This window comes from Numida meleagris, chromosome 1 (assembly GCF_002078875.1).
Source record: "Numida meleagris isolate 19003 breed g44 Domestic line chromosome 1, NumMel1.0, whole genome shotgun sequence".
Classification (NCBI taxonomy): domain Eukaryota; kingdom Metazoa; phylum Chordata; class Aves; order Galliformes; family Numididae; genus Numida; species Numida meleagris.
In genome coordinates this window covers 62,388,998-62,416,897 of record NC_034409.1, presented here as the reverse complement: position 1 = coordinate 62,416,897, position 27,900 = coordinate 62,388,998, and the positions used below count along the sequence as shown (strand labels likewise).

Below are 27,900 nucleotides of genomic sequence, written 5' to 3'. Positions count from 1 at the left end.
TGTGCTGTGAAGCTTACCTTTTGGAAGGTAGTTTCCAGGGAGCTTCTTGCACACGTATGGTGGGTGACAATGGGGTCCCGTGGCCTTCCACTGTGCTGACAGTGCTGGGGTAGCTGGGTGGGCTTGGGAAGCGGCACAGGGCAGTGTTGTTGGCATTGTTGATGTTTGCATTGGAGCCTGAAGATGAGTAGCTGCTGGGAGTGAAGGTGGAGTCCACCAACTTCTCATGAGATGGAGATTCAGTATCTCCCTGGTTGTTGCCAGACTTATTGATGTGCAAAGGTCGCTGGGTGGTGAATGTCTGGGGGAATGCACTCCTGCCATCACTTTGGTAATAGCTGACATGGTTTCCAAACAAGCCTCCGGCTCTCTGTTAGAGAAACAAATAATATTTTCACTTTGTCAGTAAGAAGATGTGCAAGGGCCTTGGTATTTCCTGTTGAGCCTGCTGTTGAAGGAAAGAAAATGTGAAGACCAGCTTGGGCACTATGGACACTGCTCTCTATGCCAGAAGATACAGTGCATGGACTTCTCTGTCAGACAGACCAGTATTTTATGTCATTTCCTAGGATTGGCCTTAAAGAAATGTACAGATGCGTAGGTGAGACCAATCCTGCATACAAAAACACCCAGAACCCTTTAATCTGAGCTACTGGTCTAGCCTCAGCTTGTAAATTTGTTTAGTACCTACCCGGAAGATATCATCTTCAGAGGCAGCAGAAACAGCTTCTTTCATAGCCTTATCTAGCTCTTCTTCAGCTGTCAGGTCTCCAGAGATTGCTCGTCGGATCTCTGGACCAATGTCGTGAAGTGTGCGCAAACCAGCCTGCAAAACAGCAAACTGTAGAGCTTCATATCTCCGAGTGGTTATATGAGGTACAAAAGCAATGCTATTTCTTCTAAGCACAGTGAATCTTTTCTACTTAGCGTAGCATTGCCCAGCTTCTAGAAAAATACCAACAAATTCAGTTCTTCAATCTCCAGCTTAGAGAGGGGTAAACTCTTAGCAATTCAACCCAGGAATGCTCTTTGCTAGTCTCTTGGTTTCATCAAAACAGGTCAAAGCCATAAATCAACAGGCCTGACTGAGCAAGTCTGCAAGCTTTCAACTTTGGCTTCTCAGATCCACTAGCAGAAGCCCTAGAGCAGCCAGAGCTCCAGCTGAGCCATGTACTCACCACCTCTGAACACCTCTTCCTTTTAATCAGCAGCTTAAATAAGAATTTCAAAGCCAAACTTCTGACATTTGTATCTGGACTGTGCTCAAATCCCTCACTGACTGGAGTCCACTCCAGGGACGTATGTTGATGCTTTGTCCATTGGATGGTCTTGGAACCCAGGTGTGCTTTTGCTTTTTAATTGACTTTGCCTCCTGGCAACACGCTGTCCCTGACCCTGTTACAGTGACTCCTCTCAGAAAGGTGACAATAAAAAAATGTCTGCTGGACAATTTATATCAGCTTTCCAAAAGGAAACCAAATTACCACTGGGTTGATAAACAGCAGCTACACTTCATGTGTCCTTTCCATGTCCAGAGCTAAGGGAAGAGGCCTGTGGTAGAAAAACGCTTATTCAAAAAGACTGATGTGGTAACCCAAGGGATTTACAAACTCTTTTCCAGTGGTGATAGCCCATTGCAGCCCCCAGAATGGCTGAGAGGGAAGGGGGGTCGAATGCCTCAACCATATCACCCCTGCCCATTCTGTGCCCGTTTGTCACCTGCAAGGACAGTGCGTTGCGCTGGGAAGGCTTGCCCACCAGGCCCTGCTCTTTGCGTTTCTTGAACTTCCGGAAATACTCTTGAATCAGGAAAGTGGCGTAGAACTTCCCAACAGTCACCTCATCATCTGGAAAGGGGTATTTCCGGAAAAAAAAAAGATCAAATAAGTGTATCATTTTAAACTGTGTGTTTGCTGAGACTTGCAATTCAAAGCAGAAACACTAGGCACCACAGTACTTCTCTACTACTTATGACATCAGTACACAGGGCTGAAGGAAGGAAGTGACTGCTCCACAGCCAGAGCTTTATGTAAGCAGTCAGGAGGTGAGGTGAACATGGTGTTCGGATAGACTGGCTCTGCTGGCGGAGAATGCCTATTGCTATGCATGTCTGGATGTACTTTGGTTATGGAGAAGTGTCTCTAAGCTTTCTAGTCTCTAGTACTGGTTTATTATGTACGATCTTGCTGTAGCAGTAGCCTCCCAGTCCAGGTCAGCACATGCTGTTTTCTCTTCTGACAGCCTGGGGTAATGCACACTTCACATCTGTTCTCACTACCAGCATCTGACTGACCATCTGTCCCAGATCTGATCTGGCCCTTCTCCACACTGAAATTCTGCCGCGTTATGTCTAGTATGGGTGTGAGAGAAACTAACGGATCACCTCTCCCCAGGAATGCAGTCATTGCTCAGTCCTTGCTAGATTCTTATTCAACACGAGCTGTCGATGAGCCAAAATGTGCACTCAGCTTTTATCCGGGTAACTCTCTTCCTTTCTTCAAACACACTGGAAATTTTATAAGATGCAGTCCACTGACTTCAGAAGAGGCTGAGCAAGGTTTCAAGATCTGGTTGCAGCTGTTAACAAGCTGCCAAGTGGTATTTTACATGATAGCCCCTGGAACAGCCTGGAAGGTTGAAGGGAGGTGAAGGGACACAGTGGATGCCCATGCATCTGGGCTTCTAAGAAGCCTAGCAAAGGAGAAGCCTGGAGGCCTGGTAATTACAGCCCAACAGGGACACTGCACAGAAACCTACAGCAATCAGTTTCACCAGTTCTGACCGCTGAGGATTGTCCCCATGTCCATATGTCTTAGACAGGTGTCATGGTAGAAAGCAGTTATGTGAGTAAAAAAGGATTTATAAGCCATAGTAAAGGTAGTTTTGTTAAATATGAAGAAATTACGAGAAGGGGCTGCATCCTCAGCAGGAATGTAAGGCCATCTCTCTTATGCAGTCATATAAAGTCCATGTTGTCCCTGAAGCTACTTAGTTCTGTTTGCTTCCTTTGTCCCCAGCAAGGCACTTAGTAATGCCCAAGGGAGCATATGCCTACAGCTGGAGTAGGGTAAGATCTAGGAATGAAAATCTCAAACTCATATTTAAACATCTTTCTTCCTCCCTTGATTTTTCTTCATAGATACATATGCTGAATATATATGTTAGTACGGGCAAAACCAGATCTCAATCTGATGAAACATCCAGCCAGGTAAACAGGTAATAACAGTTTGTAGAAGAAAGCCTGACCCCTGTATTCTACCTGATAATCAGGAGGTACAGTAGGACATGTCAGGTAGGGAAAAGACAGACATTCACAGACTGGGACAGCATCCTGCACTCACCACCTGCAGGAGGCACCACCTGGTCCAGCAGCTTCATACTGGTGCGCTTCCAGATTTTCTTAATTATTGCTCTAAGCTCTTCATTGGCTTGCTCCAGGTTACCTACAGGGTGAAAATCATCAGAGACAGGAATTAAGCCAGAGCCTGCAGAGGAGCAATTTCACACGTCTAGCATGGCAATCTCAGGAGGAAAACAACAGAGCTTTTACAGTAGTGGAAAGTTTTGCGCAAAGAGGTTCTCAGATGATTGCTAAAGTCCCCTTACAAAGAGAGGTTGCATTCCTAAATATGCACTGTCTTCTCAGGGTGAAGGTGACTGTGTTACTATCTCTATAAGCCAGAAACAAAGGAACCACAACACTACTTTGTTCTGAAGAGCAAAAATCTCATCCAGTACTTCCAAATTCTGAGATCCAGTGAAGGTTAAATATAATGAGAATAGAGGTCAGTTAATAGGAAACTACTCCTTGAAGAACACAAATAATTGTTGCTAAAGATTCAGCTAGAAGTCTGAAGACCTGAGCCTCAGCCTTTGCAGCCCTTTCCAGGAGTTACCTCATAGAACTGTAGAATTATAGAATATTCTGAGTTGGAGGGGACCCACAAGGGTCAGTGATTCCAGTTCCTGGCTCCACACTGCTCCACCCCAAATCCAAACCCTATGGCTGAGAGCATTGTCCCAGCACTCCTCAAATTCCATCAGCCTGGGGCCATGCCCACTGCCCTGGGCAGCCTGTTCCATGCCCACCGCCCTCTGGTGCAGAACCTGCCCCTAACCCCCAGCTGCCCCTCCCCTGACACAGCTCCATGCCATTCCCTCAGGCCCTGTCGCTGTCACAGAGAGCAGAGCTCAGCCCTGCCCCTCTGCTCCCTTCCCTCATCTGGTGGCAGTGCTGGGCCTGGTGCACCCCAGGGTACAGTAGGCCCTTTTGGCTGCCAGGGCACACTGCTGATTTGTGTTCAACTTGCCATCAGCCAGAATCCCCTGCTGCAAGTATAAATTACAAAGGACTAAACTACTACGTTTTCTTTCCAAGTGTGCTGTTCCTCCAACTTTTCTTATTGCTCTCTGAGCACTAAGGCTCCTCCTCAGTGTGCTACAGTAAGCCTCTGCATGCCAGCAGCTCTCTTAATATGATGCAGTGAAGACATGAACATTAAATAACTTTGGTAAGGATGAAACAGCTGGAAAGCATCAAAGGCAGAAATACGACTCAGGAGGTTGAATTCCAAACTCCTGCCCTAACTACTTACAGGATCCTGCAAAGGAAAGTGCAAGCAGTTAGATGGTTTCCCAGGAGTTCACTGGTGATGACTCTGAGAGTCTAAGGCTAAGAGAGACAAGAAAATCATGTCTTTCTTTGGGCCTCTGTTTCATAAAACACAAGATGTCATAAAGGGGTTGCAGTTGGCTTTTTCCTCAGGAAAGCCTCTTTGGCTACAGCCAAGTTTTGCTTAGCATGAGATTCAAAGCCTTACTATCATTTTTATAATCCTACAATTTTTTTTGTGCTCTCCTGTGCCTAAAATGTAACTTAGACACTCCTGAGATGAGGATTAGCTGTGAATCACAGAGCTACATGCTCTTTTAGCATATCTAATTAATCTATCAAGCCAGGTTTTGACTCAGGACCAGTATCTTTCATTATAGAAGGTAATAAGACTGCAACAAAGAGCCCAAATTTTGCCTGCTTTCCCCAGCTAGTCCAAGAAAATATATTAACAGTTCATTTGTTTCCCATCTGTCCGTAGGCCTACAACAGCACTATCACTGCAATATCATGTCCACTTGTGTTAATGGAAGCACTAGCTTTCTAGATAATATTGAGATAGAAACTCTTAGAAGGCATTATTCCTTTAAACATCTTTACACTGATTTTTTTCTACCCTGCATATTAATAACCGGGATCATTTTACACAAAATGTTGTTGTATTCTAGCTTAGCACACTTTGGTGTGAACATGACTCAGCTACCCTTGCACATAGCAAGCTTGTTACCTTCTGTCTTGATCCTCAGCGCAGTTCTGACCAGTGCAAAGAGAGTGGCATTGAACATCACAGTTCCATCGCTGTTTAGTGGCATATTCATGGAGACAAGGCGCTGTGGAGTAAGGAGGAGAAATACAACAGTCATGCTTTGTCATGGGCTGAATTGTTCTTCCTTATACACTTATGATGCCCTCCAGACCTGCCACCTCTCTCAACTGCGCATCCATGGCCTGTGGGTTTGGATACACAATCATAGGAGTACTTGTCATGTACAGCTTTTGTCCCAGCTGTGTTGAGAGTTTACCTTGGGATCACTCTCCCTCTGCTAGACACTCTGTTTTCTTCAATGATGTGGCTATCACTTTCTACTCTTTGTTTCTCCAGTGGCCAGTAGGCATTTGAGCAAACTTGATTTTTCATAGCTCATGAGGTGCTTACAGGCTCATCTGCACTAAATATGTGCCCAGTGCAAATGTATATAAACAGAAGGTTACAAGCCTTCAGAGAAATAGATGACAGGCTGGAACAAGTGGGATTAACTGGACCTGAAAGACGGTCTGCTTTACTGAACCGTTTTCCCTCTCTTTTTTAAAACAGGGCTGTGCCCACCTTGCGGTATTACTGTAAGGCCATGTAGGACACAGAGTGGGTGCTGAGTACCGTTGTAGCTGCAGGGTGAACTTCATAGAGACCAAAGACATACATCCGAGGCAAGATGTAGCCTTTACCAGATCCTCCATCCTTACTTCTGCCTTAGGAGGTGAGATATACCAGGTACTTGGTTTGAGCTCTTAATGCTTTAAGGGGTTGATTTTGTTTGAGCTCTGTCTAACGCCACTTTCACGCAATGGTATTTCTGTGTATATGCCTTGGCCTTTGTATTGTGCTCTGAGATTGATAAAAACAACTACAAGACCCACATACAAACTATGGGACTTGTGAGGAGTTGAACAAAGAGCTTCAAGGGAAGGAAACATAAAGGTTATAAACATGTCAATATTCACTTGAGAGAGTCTTCTCCATAGCTGGAGTCTCACAACCAAAGAAATGAGCGAGACAGAAAATCTGTCCTTGGTATGTGTGTTTGATACTACAACTGCACGTGACTCCCAGCCTTCTCCAAGCTGCAATGTGCCTTACTTTGCAAGCCACTCGGTGAGGACAAAGCTTCCCAAAGCCCAGTGGAGGCTGAATCCGCCGGAGCAATGTTACCACGTCCAAGTGCTTGATCCGTCCCCTGCGGAAAAAAGCATAGTGAGGGTCACATCCTTACCACAGGTGATCTGCTGAACGCCGTGCAGATGCTGCTAGAAGTACCATCAAGATCTTTCCAGGCCTGCCACCCCCTGTAACCTGGGCATAACTGAAGGTATTATTTCAGCCCCCTTGTATTCGGTACATTCCACAGGATTTGCCCAACACACAAAATTCCTACCTGTACAGAACACACAGATGTCAGTGATACACAAGCCAATACTTGCAAGAAGTGACTTCGGTGTTTAGAAAGCTGCAGTTCCCTAGTGCACAGGTAGTTTGGTGTTCTCCCCACACCACTGCCCTGCTCTAAATCTATGACTGCTTGTTTGCCTGCTGGCTGCAGGGCTACAGTAGTTACAGAGGTGCAAAGGGTCTCTTTTTTCTTGACACTTTCCCTCCCATACCATGAGTCACTGTCTTTTGATACTTGTTTATGCCTTGGGCTATCACTGGGGCCAGCACAAAACAAAGTCCTTAAGTGCCTCAACTGAGACAGCAGCAGTTGGATTTAACTTTTGTAAATGGCATTTCAAAAGAAGAATTCTCTCACGGAGGGAGGAGGGGAGGTTCAATTGATGGGGAAGAGTTAAAAAGAGCACACCTATAGGCAGCAATGAACAGAATATTATTTGGTGAGGGGTTATGTGTTATATGGCTTCAGCTGCTTCAGTCTTGCCTTCAAACAAACAGAAATAAGTGCATCTGTTTTCTAAGCTAGCAGTGTCTTTATTAGAATGCTGTGCTTGCCCCCTAACAATATTGAAATTCTCTTTGGACAACCTCCCTGGATGGGAAGAGTTGTTTCAATTTAACTATCACTCTGATAATGCGACATGGCCTCACATACTGCAGAGCCTGAGCCCAGATTAATCTTGACACTATGTCTCCACATCCAGAACTGAAGAGATCTGCTTTTCATTCACGCTAAGATCTCTTTCCATGGATTTTGCATTATGGAAGGGACTTTGCAATTACAATTGTCAACTACATTGTTATGCAACAGGGATCTAAATGCACTTTAAGCCTAAGCATGTGTCAAGCAGAGCATGTAATACTGAATGTCAGTTAAGCTCTCGTGTGAGTTGTTCTTGTGTAACTTTAAATCCCTGCAAGTCTGCTGATACAACCCTGCAGATCATGTAACGCACTCATGTGAAGCTACCAGTTTTGATGGGCCTACATGACATATGACAAAATGGAGATTTGAGCACAACAGCTCTTCTGTGAGTAGGAAGTCAAATAGAAGGGTCATAGTTTGGATTCAATATCCCAAACACGTGCAACAGTAAAATAACCCTCAAATCTTCTCTTGAATTTTCTAATACCCCCTCACTAAGCCGTCTGTATCTCCCTTTGACTGAAAGCAACGCAATGTCCTGCCAGGTAATGGTGCAGCCCAGATGCTGAGATTTTTGTGTGTATCATTGCATTGCTGGCCTCTGGATTTACCAGCGATACCTTACAGAGGGATCTATTTTAAGATTCTTGCAGAAAAAAGGGTTCCTGAAGAAGGAATGTGGCACTTACTGCACTGGGTCTGGAGAACAGGAAACCACGGGCCTGTTCTCCTGAGGAGCTCTGCTATCCAGGCTGGGTTACTTACTTGGCTTCAGGGTCATACTCTGCCCAGATCCTTTTAAACTCATCTAGGTGGTGCGGTCCTAAAATGGACCAGTCCCGTGTCAGGTAATCGAAGTTATCCATTATAACAGCTACAAAAAGATTGATGATCTGCAAACAAGGACAAAGACGACTTGGTGTAGGAGATAGGTAACAGTAGACTTTACCACATTCTCAATTCATTGTCTAGGTTTGGACTCGTAAATCTTGCAGGTCATTTGGGGTGGTTTCTCTGTTCCTGCATGTCAGCCCCACATTTCAAATGGGAAGATCCCCAAGACAGGATGTCCTCAGCTGGTCAGCATTCAGCAATTGGATGGATGAGGCCCAAGTGCGCTGCAAGCATGCAGTGAGGGCTTTTTGTTTACCTGTGTCTTTGCCCACCAGAACGGGGTAGTGGTAGAGAACCTGGAATTTATCCTCTACGGGTTGTGAGGCTGAGATAAAATTCCTTTCTTTTGGCCTGAGACTAACATTTTAAAAATCTTGCTGCTGTTCACTAGGAGAGTTTTGCGCACTGATGCGCACTGCAGAACATGTGCTGTCACTCTGAGCAATGCCATTTTGTCAACACGGAGCAGATGCAAGTGGGGTATGTGTATTCTCACAGTCATTGCTGCTGGCAGGGGAGAGAAAACCTGCTCGGCAGCCAGAAGGAAGGTAGGAGGGAAGGTGGGAAGTGTGGCTGAGGCGTTGCTAGCCTCAGCACAGCCCACAACATGCTAATTTGGTTTTCTCATACAGGGGTAGAGGGAAGAAGGCTCCTTTGCTGTGCACAAAGGACTGGGGTGGGAGCAGAGTATCCACCATGCTGCAGGGAGAGGCAGGACCTGCAGGGACCAAGGAGGAATTGTCATGGCAAGGGTGCTACTGGGAAAGACCCCACAAGGAAATTTCCCATCTTTGAAGCCATCCATCTGCTGTGCAGCACTGAGGCTCTGGGAGGCAGGGGTCAGCGTCATGGGGGCAAGTTTCAGGTGCTATGGCTGACTCACCAGGAAGGCACAGAGCATGTAGAAGCTGATGAAGTAGAAGACAGCGAAGCTGCTGCCACAGGAGTGGTCGGCTTCGGTGGAGTTGGCCGGCTCTGACTCTGGGTCACACTTCTTGTCTGGGAGACACGCCAGCATGATTTCCTGCCAGGCCTCGCCGGTGGCACACCTGGGCACAGCAAAGGGTAAGAGAAGACAGCAGTGACCCTTGATATGGGAGGGACCTGCACATTTGCAACCTTCCCCTGCTCTCCCAAAGTCAACTACAAGCAGGTGAGGCCAGTGTCTGGGATTTCACATTCTGCTGAAATGTGTGTGACATGGCTATGCATTACATGAAAAAACTCCATGAAAACAAAGACAGAGTTGCATTTGCACAAACTCCCCACCCTCCTCTCCCCACCTTCAGCACCCCTCCCTAGACCTAGCACACCTGGCCACAGCCAGAGCAGGATGATGCACAAACTGAGCTAGGCATGGCCATGCCAAAGCATGCCTGGGGCTTCATAACCCTTTCCCTGCTAAAACAAGATGGAGTTATATTGGTTTGATTTGAAAGAAGGAGGAGTTTGTGATGAGTATCATGGTGTGAGAGAACTGAACAGCTGTCTACCATTCTTTTGAGCAGGAGGAGCTGCTTCCCTCCCTGGGGCACTGAGTGCTGACCAGTGGCAGGTGGCAGGGCACGAGGCTTAGCAGAGCGGTCATTTCATCTGGCACAGCTCCTAGGTTCTCCCGCCAAGGGACAACATGTTTCTACTCACCTTGTGAGCATGACGTGTTGGAAGGAGATAAACTGTGCCCAAGAGCAGAGAAATCACACTCCCGGACTGACACAATCCAGAGCTGTCAGACACCCACCTGAAAAGCAGCAGCACCGCTTGGGGGAAGGTCTGGAAGTTGTTGTTGCGGTTGATTTCTGTGGTATCGTTCAGTGCAATTTTACCGAATACCTGGCAGAAAGCAGAGGTCTTTTCAGGTTAGCCTTGCAAAATCCCCAAACCTTGTTACCTGTAGCTCTTGACCTCCCCCTGACTCTGGAGAGCTTAACAAAATCTGCCCTTGTCTCAGTCATTTCCACTGCTCTTTCATATTTGCTGTTGCTTCTCTTGCTTGTACTTTATTACCAGAATAGCGCTCATATTAAACAAGATACACTTCCTTATTTTATACACTGTGAATAGGTGATATGGGGCCTTATGTTAACAGGCACTCATATGGGGAGTTCCTTGACGTTCCATGAAGTTCCAAGTCTGTGAAGTCCTTTATATCTTCCCAAAACAGTGCACAGTATGTTGAATCTGGAAATTATGCAAATGCCTGCCCTTCTGGTAACCATGCTTGTCACCAGGAGATGTCTCAGGGCCCTTTAAAAAGCAACAGTGTGAAGACAATGACTGCTTTTTTTTCCAGAAAAAAGGGGAATGGAGCAGTGGAAACACACAACAGAAGTACACATGAGAGATGTACAACAGGGAAGATCTAGCTTAAAAGCCTGTAAATGAAAGCAGTGGCTCTTCCAGATGGAAGTGAAGCAGACCAGTGTGTTGTGTGTTGTTTTAGGTGGTCTGCAGCAGTGATGCTTTTGCAAAGAAGGCAACTGAAGAATTACAGCCCTTGCGAGGAACTTGCTCTCAGGTACAAAGTGATGATTGTAACAATTTAAGCCACTGCAGAAGAAAAAATCTGGCTATTTCAAACTCCTTGGGGCTCTCCATGCACTGCACCTGAGCTGCTCCAAATTATAACGGTGATCTGACAGCCCTTTCCTTAGGGCCATAAAGGATGGCTGACAGCTTCCTCCCATGCCCAGCCAACCATCACTGTACCAGTACTTTGTCCAGCTGCAGCATGAAGCCTGCAATGCTTGGTGCACCTTTTAGAAGCCCACTCTCAGATGCCAAGTCCCAGGTGCAGGAGAGTTCCAGGCTTCTTTGAGAATGTCTGACATCACTTTTGTACCTGTAGGCACTGGGACCAAGAGCTTGACAAACCCTGCCTGGCAGCACTGCTGCACAGCACCGTCGGCCAGGACTATTTATTGCCCATTGATAGCAGCGTGGCAGAGGCCTCAAGGACCGAGCTGTAATCTCATAGCCAAGATGAGCAGCAGGAATAGAGCAGCTCTGAGAGAACACGGAGCTTCTTTTCAAGCACATGTCACTGATAGTTAACACCGTGAGATGTGCAGGGACAATGACAGAAGGGCCGTGCCAGAAGGGAGGAGGGCCTGCTCATGGCAGCCTTTCTGCTGGGGATCCTGGCGGATGCACAGGCCTGGGGACAGCCCCGGCTGTCCCCATGCCGTGGGTGGCAGTGACAGCCCCAGCTGTGCTGAGAAGGAGCAGGAGAACAGCTTAAATGCTCAGAGGCAGCTTGAGCTGAGGCAGCCCGTATTTTTTGTTACAGGCAAGCGTAGGCAAGGGAACTTCCCAAGCTGGAAGCCTGATTTTTCCGCTCTTCCCAGCAGCTTCCCTCACACATGGTGCACCAGTACCAGCTTCCACGGCAGCTTTGCAGTGGTCAGCTGTGAAGAGTTGCAGGTAGAGGCTCCTCTCCCACGGCCTGTACCTCCCACTCCATTATAGCAGTGGCTGCCTCCATCAGCATCAATTTGTGTTTTTCCACTTGTCCACATCAGATAGTGATGCTTGAATGTTGTTACGCTCCTAGTCAGGAGAGTAGCTGAGATAACATGGTAGGTCTTGTTTATGTGTGAAATTCTTACATTTTCTTCAGATCTGGTGCCTGTAGGCTTTAAGGAAGCTGCTCAGTGGGGCAGAGTGGGGAAGGATTTTAGTTACCATGGGACCCTGAGTGTGAGAGACCTCTCCCTGTCAGAGGGTTTAAGAGAGCAGCACACGAAATGTCTGAAATGCCATTATGTCAAAAAGTGATGGTAGCAGGTCTGCAGGCAGAAAGCAAGGAGGGCAAATGAGAGGAGATTTCTTTTCTCTTGGAAGATAGAAGGGCAGAAAGCAATCCAGTAATCTAGATCAACGTGAAAGAGAAATGTATGATCTTCAGGCTGCTGAAATGATTAAAACAGAGGCATGAATGTTTGCCAAGTATTAAACAGCCAACTTAGATCTAGCCGATAGAAGAGGGAATACAATTACAGAATAATCTATCTAGCCCTGGCAGTGCCACGATCATCATAAGCCCCATCTGGGTAGGTGCAGGGAAGCCATTTCTAATGCTTTATGTAGCTACATAACATGATGTAATACTCTCAAGTGATTTTCTGTGTAGCACAGGTAATCCTGTAAAGATCTTGTCCATTTGAGCTGGTTAGGCATTAAAGGCAAAACTGGCACATTTAAAGTATGAGCCCAGTATATTAAATGACAGCTGTAATTACTGGGGGCAATTAGGATAACCTATGATAATTCAAGATATGATTAGTTTTATTTTTCAAACTGGGGGAGGGTGGATGGAGTCTGTGAAAAGATGTGATTATAGTATCAGGAAACAAATTAAAATAAGGTCACAAAGGTGAGATGAATTTTGTTACAAATTCTGTCTGCATTGTGAAACCAAGAAGCCTGTCGTGGTTAAAGACCTCTGGAAGTAATTATGCCTTGCCTTTCTACGCAATGGTCTCTGGTCCCAGATGGCCGACTTGTCTGAGATCTTTGATTAACACAGAAGTGTAAAGTGAAGCTTAGTTTGAAAAGAAGCACAGCAAATGAGGCTGGGACTGTCACAGACCGTGCCTCTATCACATGCTGTCTTCAGTGGTCTGCATGCAACATCAGTTTCTTGCACAGATGAATGCTCAGGCTGGTTCCAAGTCCATTTTGCAAACTGAATAGGATATTGTATTGATGCAGCTTCCTGAAGGACTGGCACAAACACAGAGTTGGTACATTGGTTCTGATCCCATATTTGCCTTCACGGGTGTAAATCAAAAGCCGCTCTTTATGAGCCAGTGGAGTTAGGCCAGCATGAAAGTGATGGGAGAGAAAAATGGGGTTTGCTCAATGCAGCATGGCCGTGAGCCCACTGAAACAACTCTTTTGAGCCAATGAGCATGGCAGTAATTCACCTTTGCCAGAGTTGCTGGTTATTCCTTTGGGAGTGAGGAGGGCTGGCACATTCCTTTTGTTGTTTGTATACTGCATTTTACCATTAAATGGGTCACCTTTTGGTTTTGCTGGAGTGGGTTATACTTACTCCCTTTGGAAGTGCACAGGCAGACAATGTTTTCCAATCAAGGTTAGCTGCCTTCTTACCTTGCTTGGGGAAAGCATTCATGTAAGCCTCTACAATCACATGTTGACTTAGTGACCTTAAAGGTCAGTCCTCAAACCTCTAAGAGGAGGAGAAAGATGCAGCTGAGCTCTTTCGCATGACTTACCTGCATCCCGATCACGGCGTAGATGAAGAACAGCATCACTATTAGAAGAGCCACATAGGGGAGAGCCTAGAAATGAGAAAAAAAGAGAGGCGTCTCTCCACCGCGCCGGGCACGCTGGAGGCACTTCGTGCTCCTGGCTTGGGGAAACCGGGCAGAGGCTGTAACTCGCCAGGTGGCCACTAGATGCCGGCACAGGCCCGCACTTGCCACCCTTGCTGCCGCCCGGCTGGGCTGGGCTCTGACTCCGCTCCCTCTCGGGGATGCTGCAGCTCTGCCCCTTTTGAGCCAGTCCTGTCCTTGGCTGAGCGAGGGAAGCCAGGGCACAAACAGCTCCACAGCTATCTACAGGCAGGAGAAAACTACTGCAACCGGTATTGTTCTGTCCCGAATGGCAATGCCTTTTGACAGTTTTTATTTCAATTTTTTTTTTTTTTCCAGGATCCGCTCTGGTGAAATCAAAAATGCAACAGCGGCCTGATCCAACTCTCCTACAATGGCAGATCCCATCCTAAGTATCTAAAGCAGCAGGAGCTTTGTTCCCTGCTCAGCGTTAGGTGTCTGTGATGGTATCTGCCATGCCCGACGTGTCAGCGATCTGCTGCTGAAGAGGAAATGCAGAGCCCTGATATGCAGAGCTGCCTCGTAAGGAAGAGGCCCATGCAATCAGCAAAGTGTTGAGTGCTCTCGGTTTCCTCCACTGCTAGCAGGAATCAAGGGCACAGCTCAGGGCCTCACAGTCTTGGGTCTTTGAGAAGGCCCTTTCTACCCTGCTGCTTTCGAAATACGTAGTGCTCTCAGGCCAGAGAATTCCAGACCTTACTTCAAAGGCAGTAGGCAGACATATTTATCCTGAAAATGTCAGTACAGCCCCTGGTCATGATTTTGAACGCCTCATTTTATGGAGTATAAAAAGCCTGCAACATTCTTCTTATTAGTGTTTTTTAACATGAGATTATTTATACATTTCAAGTTTATGCCTGAATTCAGTAGGGCTCAATCCTGCAGGAAGAACCAAGGAATTTTCACTGACCGCCATGGGGATTCGACAAAGACCTGCAGAAATAATCTCAAAAGAGATCTGAATATTAAAATGGCCATAAGTTAAACCATTGAACAACATCTGTAACCCTCACCTTGAGGCTCAGAGACAGATACATCTGTGCTTGATGGTGCCAGACAAATCTATCTGGTTACCCCACAGTGCCATTGGAGATACACTGGCTCAGAACTGGGTCCCCACACTTTGATATGATTCAAATAAGACCTCAGAAGAACTCCCAAGAGAGTCTCCAGATAGGACCACATGGGCATAACCTTACCAGTTCCATCTTTCACATGAGGCTTGGAAGAGTGTCTTCCCACCTGGCCCTTAATGTTTTTCCATGTTTTCCTGCTCAGCCCACTGACGCACCTTCCCACTCATCTCTGCCCATTGCTCCCCATGGGAACTCCCTGTCTCCCATATTCCCCTCTCCTGACTCTGTCCTCCTCCAGCTCTGTCTTTCCCTGGATTTACCACTTTGTCCTTCTGCTTCCCACGGCCTCGCCTTGCCCTCAGCACCCCTCTCGCTTCCTACTCCTCCCACCCACCAGCCTGCTCTCTGCTGCTATCTCTGCTGGCGGAAACCCCGCTGAGCATTTTCCCACCAGGCACTCCTCTGACCAGTGCCCTGGGCTATATATAAGGCATCATATGCACAGGGCACACTGTGGTCACGATGGGATCTGAACTCCTGCATGAGTTTGCTGCCTCTGAGGCTGCCCCGTGTGAACAACAACACTTCCTGGAAGCATGTGAGGACACGGGGAAGAGCTCGTGCCAGACCAAATCTGCAGGGATCCCAGATTGTGGCAGTGGGAGTGGCTGAGCTGGGAGCTCTGCGCTGTGCCTATTCTTAGCTATAAAGTAGTTGCAAGAGGAGGAGCTCCAAGCAGAGAATACTATGTTATAAACAGCTAAGGGCTTTAAAGGAGAAGAAACTTGGTCAGTGTTTTGTTGTTGTTGTTGTTGTTGTTGTTTTCTCTCTGCTGTGGAAGATACCTCCCCTGATACTTTCTCCCATCACCCTTCAACCCTGCCTAAAAGTGACTCTCCAGTCACAGAGGTCTGAAGGTCACTGAAGCACCAGGCACTCCCTTTCCCATCCACGTCATCCTCTCCAGCCAAGAGCCCTGGCACACTGAGCTCAGGGTAAGAGCAAGCTATTACAAAGGAGGCTGGAGGAGCTCGGGGGGCAAGGGGAGGGGGACCAGGAACTGCAAAGTGTGACTGTTCCATCCATCAGGGACACTGAGTGCTGCCAAGGGAACCTCATTCTTGTGCACGCAGACAAAATGGTTCCCACTGGAATAGCTCAACTAATAACCTGACGCTTCCTCCAGCTCTGCCCCAGCTATCAGCCAGGTTGTGTTGGCCCACCACATCCACATCAAACACCCACAAAGGGCAGGAACGTGCCATGCTTTATCTCTGACAAATGTTTTTCTATACAAGATCAGCAGCTGTGTTGGAAGCTGTATTTCTAGCAATAAGCTCTCTCTTGGTGTGTGTTTCACCACCAGAGGTGACGATTCTTATTCTGTTTGGTCTCCTTTGCCCCCACTCTCTCCTCTGGTACTTCACCTACCACTGAAGTGCACCTGTCTGCAGGGTGAAAGTAGCAGCGATCCAATAACTTGCCACTGTTACCGAGGCCAAAGGTTTAGGGCCAAAAAGGTGAAATTCTTTCTGGATGTAAGCATGGGAGTCACATCCCTAATATTCACTGGAAATCCTCAAAACAAGGCTCAGTGGAAATTTATTTGAGACCCTTGCCTTCCCTGGCGACTTTCACTTAAAGCACCAGTTATAAAATACAGCTAAAATTGGGGAAAAAAAAAAAAAGATTGAACGGTTACAGACAGACAGTAATTGAGTTGAAGAGAACCATCAAGGCGGTTCAGGAAGGTCTCAAGCAATTACTCATGCTTCAAAGATGAAACTCATATCCAGGCAGCCATGCACTGTGAGCCTCGTTTGCCTGAGGCTCCTTTGCGCCCTGTGCTGCCTGTGCGTGCCGCTCTGATGAGCATTCTTTGGCTCAGGCAGTGGGGGTGATACCCACCCCGTGGAGCAGCCAAGGGGAAAAAACAAAAGGGCTGTGTTCTATAGAAAAAGTGAAGGAATACCTGGAAGGACTTGATGAAGGTCCAAAGCAGAGTCCGGATGCCCTCCCCTCGGCTCAGGAGCTTCACGAGACGCATCACGCGGAAGAGTCGGAAGAAGGTGATTGAGATGCGAGAGTTTTCCTCTGCGTTCTGGAAGCCATTGTCACAGAGGCAGGAGTTATAACAGCACGAGAGAAACAAGGGCCCTGGGCCACAGAGCACGCTATGCTGAGAGCTCACTGCACTGTTCCTTATCCTGGTAATGCTCCCTGGGCTTGCAGTGCCCCGGCACACCATGGATGGGCCTTCTCTCCCATGGTGGTGAGGCTATCTACGAGGCTTCCTAGGCCATCAGCCTCTCCTTTCAGCTTGCCTGGACTTTAGGAATCAGGGACTGATGATGCTCCCCCCAGTACATTCCCTCTAACAGTGCAAAGATGCAATTCTCCTGTGATATTTTACTGGAGAAGAGAGATAATTTCTCTCTGGACCTGTCTCAGATGGTTGATCCCAGCGAGCCCCTCAGCCAGCAGCTCTAGCGAGTGCTGTGGGCACCAGCCACGTGCCACTTGCTCTGCTGGGAAACAGCAGGTCCCAGTTCTTCTCTGGGGTCCAGAACTGGGTGCTGGCACCATACGTATCAATGGTGGCTCTGCTACAGCCGTGCTGCTGGGGCTGAGCTGTGCACACTGCTCTGCATTTGAGCCTTGTGCATTTCTCACGACCCTGTTGTACTTCCCACAGTCTGTGCACTGCCTTTTTTCTTTCCTTTTTTTTTTTTTAATGTTTTATTTTGGCTTCTCTGCTACTGTTCAGGCGTGCAGTATTTTTAAATAGCCCTTTTTTTCTGGCTCTTTTTTTTTTTTTTTTTTTTTTCTCACAGCATCTGCTTTGTCCCTAAGTGTTTTTCCCTGGGCCCGTAACCGGCTCTGACATTTCTAAGACTTCACACATGTGAAGGCAATCCCCTTCTGACTTCCCAGATGCCAGCAGGCTCACCTACAGAGGCCTCGCTGCCTAGCTCAAGGCATGGCAACGCGATGTTTCCCAGCTCATTAACCCCCTAATATTGTGCACACAGACTGTGGAGCTGCTGGTTTCCACTAGAAGCACTGTGGGAATGTAACCTCCTGTCACATGGGGAGATAACGCTGTCACCCTGCCACTTGGTCTGCAATGAAGGGCCCAGAGACCCCTTTTCTGTCCACACCTAGTCTGAAAACTTGGAGTCTAAATACCAAAAGAGCAACATTTTGGAGGAAGAAACAGTGCAGATCACCCTCGCTGTTAACTACTCACCACTGTGTAAACCAAGAGAGAACAGACCCTTGGGATTTCCTGTCACAGGGCAGCAAAAGCTGCATCTGCCTCTATTTCTGATAAAACCTGAGGCACAGAAACCTCTCGGATATGCGTTTCTGGGATTAAAACTCCAGATGTGCAGATAAAGATGCTGTAAGCATCTCCTGTTTCCCACCTGGGACGTGCCGGTTTGTGTTCGGCTCCATCCGCCTGGCTGCCTCGCAGCCCCGTCTGCTGCTGTGTGCCTGCAGTGCCTCAGAACTGCAGTACAGCTGCAGTCTGTCTGTCTATCTGTATGAATCACCAGTGGGTATTTTGGGCAGCCTCCTCCAGTCTGCAGCAAAGGCTGGTGCTGGCTGCCCATGCAGTAACAGGGTGAAAAGATGGGGGGTGGTGGTGGGGGAATGGGTTGTGCCATGGAAATGGCTGAGTGCTCCCTAAATCTCACCATTCCTGTGTTCTGACTTGGGCAACAGCCTGGGGGCTTCAGGGAATTGGAGGGAATGGCTCTGAGGTAAAGGGAGGAATATAGCTGCCAAGAAATCAAAAATCTTGGCATTGAATGCCTTCAGAACTACAGTCCCAGAGGGCTAGCTGTAGGGTTGTCTACATCCCCCAGACCTACGGAAGCCCTACAGCCTCCTTTTGACTTTCCCTAAGGAGCTAAATTCCAGTACTACCTAAAAAGTGTTGAGGTTTAAATTTCAAAGTAGTGTGGACATCACTACTGCTGTGGTTGTGACAAAAAAAGAAAGGTTTTCTCATTGTATCTGCTGCTGCTCCTTCTGGGCGTGGCCCTTTGGATGGCAGCATGATGGTACATGGGTCTAGACGAAGGTTTTAATGTTGCTTTGACTTTCCTGTTGAGAGGAGGCAGGGGATGAACGCAAAAAATTGTCTCTGCTCTCCTCAGGATCCAGGGTAGAGAAGGTCTAAAAAGTGGATGAAATGGGAATAAATGCAGAAGAACTTTATGGTAAGGGTGAGGGAGCACTGGAACAGGCTGCCCAGAGAGGTTGTGGAGTCTCCTTCTATGGGGATACACAAGACCTGTCTGGATGCCTGCCTGTGTGATCTACTGTAGGGAACCTCCATTAGCAGGGGGGTTGGACTCAGTGATCTCTTAAGGTCCCTTCCAACCCCTGCGATTCTGTGATTCTGTGAAATTCATCCCTGACACAGATCTCTGTAACTCAGTGGCATCAAAGCACTCAGCCAGAATTAATCAGTGATGCCTCAGGAGATTATGATCATTTTGAAACAAGGTGGCTGCACATTAGTGTGTAGTGTCTGAGTAGCTTTGCTCACTCTTTCCTAGCAGCCATCCAGACTTTTGAAGGCACATCTTTGTCAGAGGAGGAAAGTTCTCCAGAGTGGCAATCAGAGAAGGGAGTCACTGCATCTCTGCTGGTGCAGTGTAGGAACTTCCTTGTACACCAAAGGAGTATAATTTCTGTGCACCATTGCACAGCTTATACTTATTTGTATATACTATGAACTCATAAGTTACAGCAAGAACACCTCATTGAAGAGGAGCTTCAGAGTCCCACTCCTTTCTAGTCTGTAAGATTGGACACGAAATCTCATTGCAAACTCATCACATTGGTAGTGATGTAGTTTGTTACTAACAAGAAATCTGAACAGGTCGTGTTCTCTCTTAGTGATTCATTAGAAGGCAGAACGACAGTTAACTTGACCAAAGGAAAGCTCAGGATGCACAAGAAATACACATGTGCAGCATATTCACAGCTCATGTGAACACCAGACTCACACCAATACACAACATGGCAGCTTCATGCACAAATAACTAGGCTGGGCTTGGAGAGAGAACTTGTGATCAGGGGAAAGAGAATAAAGGAGTGTGTTAGAAAGAGTGTCACAGAAGCTGGGAGGGTGGTCTGTATTTTTGGTCTTACCATAGAGGAAGAGCATTGGGTATTTTCAGCTGGCTTTAAAGAAAGGCAGACAGAAATAAGCTGTAATAAGTCTTCAATCAAGAGCCCTAGTAAACTAGGTCTTGGCTAACACAGGAGCAACAAAATGGCAGAAGAAGGCAAAAAGGAGTGTGAAAGTAATGCACAAGAGGCTGGGCTTGTTCCTTAGGATGCCCAGGATCAAAGCTGGCTGTAGGTACAGCTCCCATTGAATTCAACGATGTGAGCTGTATCCACTAACGCCACATGTAAATTTGACCCAGTGTTTTCTGAGTGCTAGACATCCTGGAATCCAGGCAGGGGAGGTACTGATATTGTTAAAATGTTTCTTGTATCACCATGGTCAAGTTGGGTACAGAGCTAGATTTAGCTCCTCAGCTCTGATCCAGCAATACCTGCATAGGGAGCAGCCAGCTTCTAGTGCATCAGTCTAACTGTAAATCCACAACATCCCAGTGCCAAAGCAAAGTTCTCTATTTATATACCCCCATTCCCCTACACATAGTTCTGGATGATTATGTTGTTCTTACTAAGAAAATGGGCTGGGACAGTGCAATCGACTCTTGGCAAGCCTACAGTGCCCACCGCCAGCTATGGAAAGTGGGTTGGTAAGGCTGGTTAGCTTGTTCTACCTTCACCCACCTCATGGCAAAGCTCCAGAGAACAGCTGCATGTGTCCTTTGAGGCCAAGCTCAGCTGAGCTGAGCCCCAGTGCTCCCTGGAAGAGTGTAGTTGCTGCGAACACTCTTCCTGACACTCCTCGATTAACTCCTGGGGCCATTTCTAATACTGAAAGCAATTCTAAAAAACACTCAAGGCAGCAAGTACCCTTACGTGTAAGAAGCAGAATTAAAAATTAAATAAAGTCAGTGGTATTAGGAGTCCTTTGGTGCAAGGGCAGTATAACCCTTCAGACTCAAATCTCTGCCATATGCTCCATATGCCAAGCCTGTCTGACATTGCTTCCCTTTAACTATGCTACCAAAGCTGAAACTGATGGACTTTCTATGACAATGGCAAAATTCACCTCTAGTGCCAAGCAGTGCACTCCTGCTCTCCAAGGACACTGTACTAACAAAACTGTCACTGTAATACCTAAATAAATGCCGTAGTTTGGATGCTCAGACTATTTGATGATATAGGCTCCATCCGCCTATCAATTTAGAGATAAATTAAAAAGCCAAGCTATACCTGATTGTGCAATATTCTTTCGGATTAACTTATTGGTTTGGTAGAAACAGCTTTCATTGTTTTTCTCCACCTCTTTCATGTTTGCTTGTGTTTTCAGATCACATACAGGCAAAAGTTGGCTTGAATGCCAAATAAGGGAGCGGTGCCCATGGGGATGTTTCTTCAGCCCAGGCAGAGATTTTGATTTTGTGTTGCTGGGCAAATCTCTCCTTTCCAGCAGTGCTTTTCTCTGCACCACCCTGTTTCCTCCTTGTATCTGTTTTGCAAATCATCTTTTCTAACAACAGCAGGAGCCTTATTCTGCTGGTTACGGCTTTCCTGGTAGAAGGTACAAAGCTCCTCCAAACTGGCTGAAGGAAGTCAAAAATTTTTCATCACATTTCAGGATTTTCCATCCTTCCTGGCTGACAGTGGTGGTGTATCTCTGACTGTCTGTCTGAAGAAGCCTTGTAAGTTACTGTGGAATAATGTACCTTAGTTGTCAGTTTGATATTCTTAGCACTTCATCAGAATGCGAGGAAAATAGTTATGTAACAGTAAAAAATCTGTATAAAAGGATATGACTGCAACAAGCTAAGATGGCACTGTTTATATGGGATGCTCAACTTAGAGGAAGTTGGCAACATTTTGGAGAACTAGGAACCAGAGGCTCTGAGTATCTTTGTCACTAAGACAGTGGAGCAGTTTGACTTCCTCCTCTCTTATTCCCTTAAGTAACTGGCCTATGTTTTAAGATGGGGTCAAACATGAAACATATTGTGTCGCTACCTACAGTAAATGCTCAAAAGCAGCACAGGAAAGTTTCCATTAATGCTGGCAGGTGATATCCGCACAAACTCTAGCAAAATGGGGTGAGGCTCTACCTCTATGCTTGTGCTCTACCGTATTTTATGCTTAGGTATATAGGGGTGGAATCAATCCTCAGCTTGAGAGGGGAAACAAATACTACCATTTTCCATGGATGCCAAAGAGTCACCATAAGGACCTGAGCACAGATACCTGAGGACCTGTTACTGCGACTTTAAAACATGGCCATTCTTAATGATAATGCAGAAAGCTATTGCTAGATTGTCTGAGAATCTGTAACCTTGCAAATTATGAGAGCATGCCAGTTTAAGGACAAAGACAAGCATCTGGCACCTGAGAATAATAGATGGAGACATGATGATAGGTACTTGGAATTAAAGTCAGTGTTGAATGCCCACTTGAAGTGGACAAGATTTCATTTCTACTTATCTCAGAACAATGTATAACAGCAAATCCTCAGCTGTTTATTATCTTTGAAGGAGGTTTTGGAGAAGCAACACCGTGTAACAGAAGGCAGCCTTGGCTGTGCTCTCTTGCAGCCATCTCTTCCTCTGTTTAAGGTGTAACCTGCAAAGGAACTTTGCTCTATTCCACTCTGCTCTTGTCATTTGGGGGACAAGTGCTATGCACATAACTGAATCAGAAAGGGGAACAACAGTAACAGTGAGATCAGCCAAGAGATGATGTTCTGAGCAGCTTCCATCACACAGAAAAGGGACCTCAAGTGTAAGTCACAAGCAAGTCCAGGGACTCAGTAAGAGTGATACAAAAGGGAATCTGCAGGTCAAGAGGGGCAAGAGATTCATCTGAGGCAGGATGCTTCCGTGTAAAGACACTCAACGAGGATGAATGCACTGAACTTATTGGGCCATTCCTTTTTTTTTTTTTTTTAGTTTATTCATGATACTAACATATTTTAAAAGGTAGCAGATGTCAGGTATTAGGAGTCAAAATAAAGATTCAGTAGGATAAAGACTGAGAGATCCCTGAAACATGGCTGGGAAATTCCTCAGAATTTTGCTGCCCATATGTACCTTATTTTAACTACATTCAGTGCGTGTCAGAGCACACATGGAAACACTGCTTGAGATACTGCTCATCCATATACATCCTTAAAACCCCTACGGGCACAAAAGTAAAAGAACTTATATCCATTGTGATTCAAGATCTCAGGTAAGAAGGTTCCCAGGAAGGAAGGCATGTGTATTCAACAGAAAGATACCTAAAATCTCAGAGGACACAACTCAGAAGAAGGTAACTGTTCTGTCTTTCTGCCAGTCTTGCTCTCTGGTTAATGAATACTGCTCCACCTGGGTAGGTGGGAGTGGGCCAGAATCTCCTGAACATACATGCTGACTCACATTTGAGTCATATCTGATCATGCCACCAAGTTAAGGAAATATTGCTTGTAAGAGGAATGTTATGTTTAGGGGCTTTCCAGATGCTGAATCCAACATGCTTTGTAAACTAGGAGAGGATAAAATTTGCATTCCAGGAGAACCAGTTTCAGTGTTTTAAGGCCAATGTATAACAGTCAACACTGTACTACAAAATGGTGCCCATTTTGAAATTCTGAAATGTTTTTTTGAGAGGGGATGACTTGGCCCTAAAGAGCTGTACAGACAGAAGCCAAAATGTGAGCAAAAAGACTGAAGGCTTTATACCATCATGGTAGAATTGAAGACCCTTGAAAGAGCCCTGGCTTAGAATATTTTCTAGATAGAGACTTGGAAGAAAATAATAAGGCGAGCTAATAAATTAAAATAAAAGTTTCAGTAGAAAAATCCCAAGAAGAGGCAGCAATCCCTCCTTGTCCCCGTGGAACACTTGAATGGAGGACCACACTGAGAGGTTTGAGCTACCTGGTTATTTTTGGCTGGCTTACTGACATCTACAAGAGTTATTCAGAGAAATCAGCACCTAGAAACAGGGGAACTCCATTAGGTTCATGCATCATATAATGAATTAGTAAATCCAAGGGGGCTCCATAAGTTTCAGTACTTGTAGAAGCCTGATTAGCGCTGGGATGACAGTATGGGCAGGTGGCATTCCTACTACTGGTACAGTTGATGGTAGTCATTTTTTTACACTATAGGATACACAGAAGCTCCAATCTGCACTAAGAAGTCCACGCTGAGTTTTTCCCTGCCTTTGAGAAGTGAAACTTCCTACTTTCTAGCAAGCCATGTTCTGTTTGTAGGGAGGAAGGTAGTTTTGTAGTCCTCTGCAAGGCAGAATCCAGCCTTTGGCCTGGCTTGATAGGAAGAACTGGTAAGCAGCTTAATGCACATAGTTATTGGTGCTTTGCTGGGCAGAGCTGTCTCAGTTAACACGATGATGAACTGGCCACCTTCTAACTTTGCCTGGTAGCCTTAGGTTTGAAGAGAAGAGAGGAAATCCAAGACTTTAGCACTGTGACATGATTGTATCTTGATATTTCTCACGAAAACTAGTTGTTCAGATACTTATATTGCCTTTTGTGACTAACAATCACTAATGGGATTTCTCCACTGAGGAAAACAGCTTGTGGATGAAGCTCTCAAGAGACCACTCGCAGTAGTTGGCTGTTGGGATGAACGTCTGCTGGTTACTTGATTGCTGTTGATGAACAGAGAATGAAAAGTTACCCATGAAGATGCCATATCTATTGGAAATTTGTCCGCTGGCTCTCCCATGATGAAGAGGTTGATAAATCACAACCTGCTTTTTATTACTTATGGCAGGAAGGATGCCTTTGAGAATCTGCACTGCAGAGTTCACCTGAGCTGGCAGCAGTGCCATGTAATTCATTTGCAGTTCCAGGATATTGCTCTTCTTGAGCTCAAGGTTTGTATTTTGAAGACCTCCAAGACTGTGGTCTACTTTAGCCATACTGCATCTGTAACATTCTTAGATGCAATATGAAGGTGGAAAGAGACATTCTGGGAAAATTACCTCATCAAGCAAATATAATTAAGATTTGGAGGGGAAATAAATTAAAAGTAGTTTCATTAGGGATATGAGGTGGGCAACAGTGCTTTGATTTTGTTGCTACAGGGAGGGAGACAGGACTGAAAGATTGTTTTAGCTTGTTGGCCACTTTTATCTTGACTGGCTGTAGAGGGCACAAATAGGGCAGCTGCAAGCCAATACCACTACTGTTCTGGAGATTTTTATTTCAAACATGGGTCACATACAAGATCAGACGTGGTCTACAATGACACGAGCTTCAGAAAGAAGAATTTACTAGGCTATAGGAGAAGGAGAGATTTAGAATTGATCAGTGCCATGGAGATGTGATTAGAGACATGCCACTGGAGTTTCTCTTGTGTTTGTGATATCAAAAAGCTGAAAGACCTGAGGAAGCAAAGTAACACAAGAGGAAAAGTCAGGGTTCCAAATCAGCCTAGCTGCTGGCAGGTGATAGCCTGCCATTACACTGGGGAATTACCACAACCCCCTCCAGAGTCACCTATCTGCCACTGCTGCATGTGGTTTTAATCACAAATACTCCACCTGCCACCAAAGGTCTGTGAAGTTATGATAAGGCCAGGCAGAAATGTATCTGCTATTTCTCTGACAGTAAATACCTCTGGATTTCAGATGGCATAATTCTCAATTCCTGCAACCTTACAGTGAAATCAAATCATTAGCAGGAAAAGATTTTTAAAAAAGCCAGGCAAGCCATTCAAATGCTGTATTCTTTCATTAAGTGCACATTTCTTCAATAATTTGTGGGAATATTTTGAATTAAATCAGTCAGAGTTATTTTCTTTGCTACAAAAGTATTTGCTGATAGAAGAATGCTGATTCTGAAAGTGAAACATCCTGCAGAAACAATGTTGAAAAAAGTATTTCAGAAATGTCAGTGAGATTAAAATCTGACATTTTATCTTTGCACATGTCAATTAGAGTTTTCATTTCAATTATTGTTTCAATTAGAGATGTTATGTAGCTGTGAAAAACCCAGTCCTGGATGGAACTTTTTATGTTACGGAAGCAAATGTTTTCATTTCCCCCAACTATTTCTGTTGGAATGTTCCTTTATTGGAAACCTTGTAATTTTTAATTAACAAAAATAGAAAAATAGAAAAAATATTAGAATTACAAGGAGCTTTTGTGAATGAAAAAATCAAACCTCTATAGAGCTGTAATTTGGGTGAAGCAACAGGGATTTTTTTGGATCATTTCCATACACTGAGGCATAGTTTTAGCATCTATTAGAAAAGAGCACCATCGTACAGGAAAACAGGGAATCAATGCAGATGATGCTGCTTTTACGGGGGCAAATGGTGAACACCTTGCTGATTTCCTTGGGAAGAACAATTTAACAGGCTAATCCTCCAGCAGTGCTGCAGAAGATCTCTTGCCCTAGGGAGCTACGTTTTTATTTAGTGCAATATGAAGAATTAAGAAAAAGGTTGCCATTATCCTTCTGCCAGCACTAAATCACGTGGGTCAATTTACATTCAGTGCTAGCATATACAAATGCAAGATATATCATATATCACATAGATTCTATACGATCTCAGATCCCATGGTAAATATTAGCTTCTCTGTGTGAACAAAAGCCTATTCCAAAATCAGTTAATAGTGTCAAGGTAACTTCTACAGCAAGTGTGTCTTCCAGCTATTTTTTTCCCTTTATTTCCTATGTATTCTAAGATTTTGAAATTCTAGAGCTTGCTTTACTAATAAGCTTCAAGTATGCAAATGATACCAATTTGAATAGGTTATTAATTAATTTCATATATATATATCCATGAAATTGTGAGACAGTTATCTTACGGTTTCAAGCGCTTAAGGTAAATATAAGGGAAGTAAATTGCTCTAATTTGGTTATGCAAATTACCTTAGTTTGACAATTACTGGGCAGTAAATGAAAGAATCCCTTTCCATACAGCTGAAAGCTCTATTCTTTTCATGACTTTCAGAGGAAAAGCAGAACAATTGGTAAAGTATATCTATGCAAATTGTTCATAATTTTCAAGATGTTTTAATAATCCTTCTCATTAGCTCTGGGTAAATGATGAGTTCAAGTCTTACGGTAATCAGACTTGGCGTGTTCTTACGAAGCAAGAAGATATTAAACACTCAGAGATGCAGCACTCATCTTCGGGTACAAGTACTGGTCTGACTTGAAGAAGCAGGTGCAGCTTGCCTATGCTTTATTATTTGTATTTTGTGGTACAGGTAGACAAACAAAGCCCTACAACAACCAGATATGAAGGCTCTGAAGAGAAACTGAGTCATGAAAATAAATGTTGTGTGCAGAAACTTATAAAGGGGAGAAATTTAAAAGATTTTCTAGTCTGAATATCAGCTTAGGAGAGGTTTTAAGTGACTTGAACACCTCTGCCAGATTCCACGTTTGACAGAGTGGGCTTTTTCCATTCAAGTTCCCTTCTCACTTGCCTCATTCTTGGTTCACAGGACAAGGGCTCCAACAGGAGATAATGAAGCTATCCCAGCTCAGAGCAGACTGATGACCCAGGGAGCAGAGCTGACCATTGAGCAAGACTGGGACAGACAAAAAGTGAGAACACAGAGTTCCCAGGTCTCCAGCTTTCTTCTGCACCGTTACCAACCATGCCAATGGTTTCCTCATTGCTGTTTCTAAATAGTCCCGCAGGTCTCACTATCATTCCTATGTCAAAATTTAACATGGCTTTTAAACATCAAATTCAGCAATGTATTTAGCACTCTGATGGAAAGGGCAGACTTCTTTTCCTCCATCTCTTTAGGAAGATTTACATTCTCTCTTACATTGGCTATTCTTCTTTCTCTCCTTTTTTTTTTTCTTCTAGTGTCTGGGAGGGAGCGAGGGAAATCTGTGAGGTGAGACTGGTATTCCAAATGGAGCACAGCCTGGTTCTGGTTTTGACTCATTCCTGAAAACTGTTCTTTTCATCTCCAGGTTCTCCCATTCCAAACACATAAATAGATTCATCATCTTGACTCCTTATTTGTAGTAGTACTTG

At 45.3% G+C, this 27,900-nt stretch overlaps 1 protein-coding gene across 18 annotated transcripts in view; it reads right to left on the bottom strand.

Annotated features, from left to right (window-relative positions):
* The window catches only part of CACNA1C (calcium voltage-gated channel subunit alpha1 C), a 429,930-nt gene that overhangs the window by 12,671 nt on the left and 389,359 nt on the right, over positions 1–27,900 (bottom strand). For 9 of the 18 annotated variants that reach the window (XM_021389984.1, XM_021389880.1, XM_021389936.1 and 6 more), the window contains 12 exons: positions 19,925–19,957; positions 16,728–16,856; positions 13,560–13,625; positions 10,061–10,152; positions 9,203–9,368; positions 8,191–8,318; positions 6,471–6,567; positions 5,340–5,442; positions 3,342–3,443; positions 1,720–1,847; positions 692–841; positions 18–370 (listed from right to left, as the gene is read on the bottom strand). In XM_021389984.1, the coding sequence (XP_021245659.1) occupies positions 18–370; positions 692–841; positions 1,720–1,847; positions 3,342–3,443; positions 5,340–5,442; positions 6,471–6,567; positions 8,191–8,318; positions 9,203–9,368; positions 10,061–10,152; positions 13,560–13,625; positions 16,728–16,856; positions 19,925–19,957 (1,547 nt within the window). The remainder of the gene's footprint in view (positions 1–17; positions 371–691; positions 842–1,719; positions 1,848–3,341; positions 3,444–5,339; positions 5,443–6,470; positions 6,568–8,190; positions 8,319–9,202; positions 9,369–10,060; positions 10,153–13,559; positions 13,626–16,727; positions 16,857–19,924; positions 19,958–27,900) is intronic. The other 9 variants (XM_021390008.1, XM_021389965.1, XM_021389889.1 and 6 more) reach the window with 3 other exon arrangements.